The 5280-nt window shown below is 37.8% G+C and overlaps 2 protein-coding genes across 2 annotated transcripts in view; one reads left to right on the top strand and one right to left on the bottom strand.

The window, feature by feature from the left end:
• Positions 1 to 5274, top strand: part of LOC106883179 (zinc finger protein 845) — a 19232-nt gene extending 13958 nt beyond the window's left edge. Inside the window, exon 2 of the mRNA XM_052977319.1 lies at positions 2509 to 5274. Coding sequence (XP_052833279.1) covers positions 2833 to 4608 — 1776 coding nt within the window. The 5' untranslated portion in view covers positions 2509 to 2832 and the 3' untranslated portion in view covers positions 4609 to 5274. The remainder of the gene's footprint in view (positions 1 to 2508) is intronic.
• Positions 1 to 5280, bottom strand: part of LOC106883181 (zinc finger protein 271) — a 40283-nt gene that overhangs the window by 16423 nt on the left and 18580 nt on the right. The gene's annotated exons all lie outside the window — the stretch shown is intronic.

The raw sequence follows: 5280 nt of genomic DNA, 5'->3' as shown, positions 1-5280 counted from the left end.
TTTTACGGTCGGCCGACCATGAGCAAGGACGTGTTGAGCTGTCTCTCTACATCTTTCGGACTTACACTCGACAGCTCGCTTGCAACTACATACCCACGTCCCAACAACTATGCTCATACACACAGAAGCTGTAACAACAAGAACTAAAAGATATATATATTTACCACCTAAATAAAGTGTTGTTTAAGTTGATAGTCTGGAGTTCAGCGTTCCGTTATATATTCTTTAATTTTATATAGGAAAGTCAGGTATACATCTAATGATGTATAACCAACTTTCCTATACATTTTTCTTTTCCCCCAAGAAATTAGTGACAAAGCAATTTCTAGCATACAGAGTACAGTGAAAGAGCCATAAGGAGTGGAATGGGCTCTGCAGCATTGATTTGGATTTCAAATCTCAATGCCTAACTATGCAACAATTCTTCCTGAGCTAAGGCTACCCTCAATCAGTTGTGGACCCAGCACTTTGCTGGTTCCAGGCCATTGATTCTCCCATTGTTGTTCTGCATGTCTACAGACCGTACTCCACTTCCTCTCACTTTCCGACCATCCAATCTCCCATTGAATGAGAAACTCATTCCCAACTTCTGTATTCTAATTTCTGGCCTATTTTTCCAAGCCACGAAATCTTCTAGTAAGAAGCTCCACAGTGCCCAGCCCCACAGAACCAGGCACTTTTAAATGTGCTCACCACCACCACTGGACCTAAGACATAACATCATATTACTCAGAACTTCTGTTGCACATTGTCTAAACCTATATATTGTATATGTAAACCTAGTGCCCTTTACATTGGTGAAATGGGGCTGATGTTTTGCTGATTGCTTTCAGAAGCATATTCAAAGTATACTACGTAAAAGCACCCAGCACATTCTGTAAAGTGGTTAGCGTTAGAAAGGGCATCAAGCCATAGAAACGAGGCCAAATCAGACTGGAGTCTGGTGCAGCTCCCCGGCTTGCCAGCTCTGGTCAAACCATCCAACCCATGCCAGCATGGACAATGGACATTAAATGATTATGATAGCGATGACTACCACATATGCCAGGCAATTCTATCACCTATCACTTAAACACTACAGGCTATTCTGTCACCCACTTATCAATGTGCAGCATCACCATGCACCATGGGTCAGTATTTTCAAGGAAACAGGGAACAATGTTCCACATGCAAATTTGACACCATGTCACTGACAGGTTTAAATGAATTTTTTTTTCCTCCTCCTACACCTCTTAACTCATTATACCCTTTCATATCCTTCTCTCCTCATCTTTTCCATTCACCTTACTCTTTAAACTATTGCCCTGAATAAGGACTGTCCAAAACATCGGGTTTTCCACTCTCTATGGCAAATTCACTTTACTTTTTTTACTGTTTTTACTATATAGTATAAGCCTTGTTGATGCAAAACAATGCCAATATATATATATCATCATTATCATCTAGCATCTGCTTTCCAAGATGACATGGTTTAGATGGTTTGACTGGAACTGGTAAGCCGGAGAGCTGCACCAGGTTCCAGTCTGATTTCACATGGTTTCAATGGCTGGATGTCCTTCCTAATGCCACCCATTCCAAGTGTGTAACGAATGCTTTTTACATGCCACCAGCATGGGTGCCAGTCACATGACACTGGCAACAGCCACGACTATGATTTCACTTGGCTTGACGAGTCTTCTCAAGCACAGCATATTGCCAAAGGTCTCAGTTACTTATCATTGCCTCTGTGAGGCCCAATGTTTGAAGATTGTGCTTCACTACCTTGTCCCATGTTTTCTTGGGTCTACCGCTTCCACAGTTATAAATACACACACATATATATTTATATAAATATATATTGACCTGGGGCTCAACAACAAACAAGCAGTAATTGTTTCTTCAGGAGATAGAATGTTATTATCCACTATCCTGTAATTTAATGTATATAATCTTACACAGAAAGGTGTAACTATAGTCTATAAATTTGTAAACTTCACCTACGTTCAAACAGTTATCTGATGCTGCTGGAGATGATTACTACTTCAAAGCTATATTTGTGGCAGCAGGACTCGGCTCCTTGCCATTTCTACAACTTCACCAGACCCAATGTCTGTCCTCTTAATTTTCCATATTGTAATCTTATGGATTACTATATGTGAGGTGCAGGGGAGAAAGGCACCAACTTCTCTGCCTGCAACACCAAAGCTGAACTGTTGGCCAAGATCAAAATGCTGTTCAAAGATCTTCCTAGAAACAGTGAGGAATGCATGTGCCAAGTTCCAGAACTGTCTTGAGGGCGTCTATTTCAAGAAAATTGTTATCTTCCAGCCGTAATCTAATTCATATTTTTTGATTCTTTGAAATCGTTTTATTTTTGGATGGAATATTGTTTTCTTTCATGCAAATTGTCAAATTCAGCCCAAATACCTTGTATAGTTTATCATTATAGAAATGTAGTAAAATTACCTACGTTGAAGCACAATTTTGTCTATATACCCTATAGTCTAATATCATTTCTTTTTGTTTCAGAATGCCTGATGACATTGGAGTTAAGGAATATACGTCATCAATATATATATCGTCCTTTGAAGATTACAGGAAGATGTTATAAACTTGCTTATATGAATTAAAGGTAGAATTATTCTGAAATGTTTTCTCTGACTGAGATTCTTAGCAACATTTCTCTACTTCACTATCTGGGATGTGTAAATAATGATTTTTGTGCTCCAATTAACTTTGGAATACAAAAGAATTAGCAGCATCTCAGATGAAGAAAATCACAGTTGATGGCTGAATAAAATTTGTGAGGAATAAAGTATAAAGACAAAATCAACATTTGTGTATAAGGAAAATATGGAAAATGAATTGTGTGACAAGAAAGTTAAGTGTAAATCACAGCCTAAAGGGATTAATTTTATTGACAAGAGATCAAAAGATGCAGAAAAACCATCACACCACTGTGATATCTGTAAAAAGTCATTCTCTCGAAAAGGTAACCTTACAGTACACATACGTATGCACACAGGAGAGAAGCCATTTTGCTGTGACATCTGTGGGCGATCCTTTTCTGGAAGCAGTGACTTAACTAAACACAAACGCAGTCATACAGGAGAGAAGCCATATCACTGTGATATCTGTGGAAAATTATTTGCTCACAGAAGTAGTTTAACTGTACACAAATACGTTCATACAGGAGAGAAGCCATTTCACTGTGATATCTGTGGCAGCTCCTTCTCTCAAAGTAATTACTTAACTAAACACAAGCGAATACATACAGGAGAGAAGCCATATCAGTGTGATGTCTGTGATAAAACATTCTCTCTGAAATGTAACTTAACTACTCATAAATTCATTCATTCAGGTGAGAAGCTTTATCATTGTGATATTTGTAATAAATCATTCACTCTAAATGCTACCTTAACAACTCACAAATACATTCATACAGGTGAGAAACCATATCACTGTGATATCTGTGGTAAATCATTCTCTGTAAGTGGCAACGTAACTATACATAAACGTATTCATACAGGAGAGAAACCATATCAGTGTGATATCTGTGGGAAATCATTCACTGAAAGTAATAAATTAACTAAACACAAGCGTATTCATACAGAAGAGAAACCATATCATTGTGATATCTGTGGTAGGTCATTCTCTCAGAATAATCACTTAACTAGACACAAATACACTCACACGGGGGAGAAGCCATATCAGTGTGGTACTTGTGGGAAATCATTCACTGTGAAAGCTGGCCTAACTAAGCACGAACTTATTCATACAGGCAGAATACCATATCACTGTGATATCTGTGGTAAATCATTCTTTCACAATTGTGACTTAGTTATACACAAACGCATTCATACAGGGGAGAAGCCATATCACTGTGATATCTGTGGAAAATCATTTTCTTTAAGTGGTCACTTAACTAGACACAAAAATATTCATACAGGAGAGAAAACATTTCGCTGTGATATCTGTGGTAAATCCTTCTCCGAGAAAGGTTACATAATTAAACACAAACGTGTTCATACAGGAGAGAAACCATATCACTGTGATATCTGTGGTCGATCATTTTCTGAAGGGAGCAGCTTAACTAAACACAAACGCATTCATACAGGAGAGAAACCATATCACTGTGACATCTGCGGGAAATCATTTGCTCAGAGAGCACGCTTAACTACCCACAAACGCACTCATACCGGAGAGAAACCACATAACTGTGATACCTGTGGGAAATCATTCTCTCGAACTGATCTTTTGTCTTCACATAAACGTATTCATACAGGAGAGAAACTATATTACTGTGATATCTGTGGTAAATCATTCTGTTTAAATCAACACTTAACCCTACACAAACGCATTCATACAGGAGAGAAACCATTTCACTGTGATATCTGTGGTAAATCTTTCCTTCAAAGTAATCACTTAACTAAACACAAACGGATTCATACAGGAGAGAAGCCATATCACTGTGATGTTTGTGGTAAGTCATTCTCTCAAAATGATTCCTTAACTGCGCACAAACGCATTCATACAGGAGAAAAACCATATCCTTGTGATATTTGTGGTAAATCTTTCTCTCAGAGAGCACACTTAGCTAGACATATCTCCAATCATATACAAAAGTAAATGTAACAATGTGAAATTCATTTGATGAAAGAAATATCTTGCATAACAATACCTGTACTTACACAAGAAAGACATTATATAACACCTTCAAACTTTAAATATATATACATTGTTATACATGGCATAACCTCCCATTTTGATAGTTTTGATAAAAAAATCATTCTCTTAGAATACTCTTAGGTATCTCATACAACATATTTTGTGGAATAAGAAGATACTTTTGATTTATTCAACTTTGTGGGTAAATAATTAAGAAATGTGTCATAATATGTCAGCAATAACATCAGTGATGAAAGAACTTTACCAAAAATCTATAATTGTAATAACAAAGCTGAAGTGAAAACCAGATATATACGACCATCCCCACGTATAACAATGTGTGTGCTGGTGTCACATAAAGGGACTCAGCACACTCTGTAAAGTGCTTGGCATTAGGAAGGGCATCCAGCTGTAGAAACCAAGCTAAACCAGAGTGGAACCTAGTGCAGCTGTCTGTTTTCCCAGGATGGAAACAGACATGAAATGATGATATATAGTGTGTGTGCTGCTTACCAACCACATGGTTCCGGGTTCAGTTCCACTGTGTGGCACCTTGGGCAAGTGTCTTCTAGCATAGCCTCAGGTCAACCAAAGCCTTGTGAGTGGATTTGGTTGACGGAAACTGAAAGAAGC

The sequence above is a fragment of the Octopus bimaculoides genome, chromosome 28, assembly GCF_001194135.2.
Source record: "Octopus bimaculoides isolate UCB-OBI-ISO-001 chromosome 28, ASM119413v2, whole genome shotgun sequence".
NCBI classification, from domain to species: Eukaryota; Metazoa; Mollusca; class Cephalopoda; order Octopoda; family Octopodidae; genus Octopus; species Octopus bimaculoides.
This window is presented reverse-complemented; position numbering and strand designations above follow the sequence as displayed.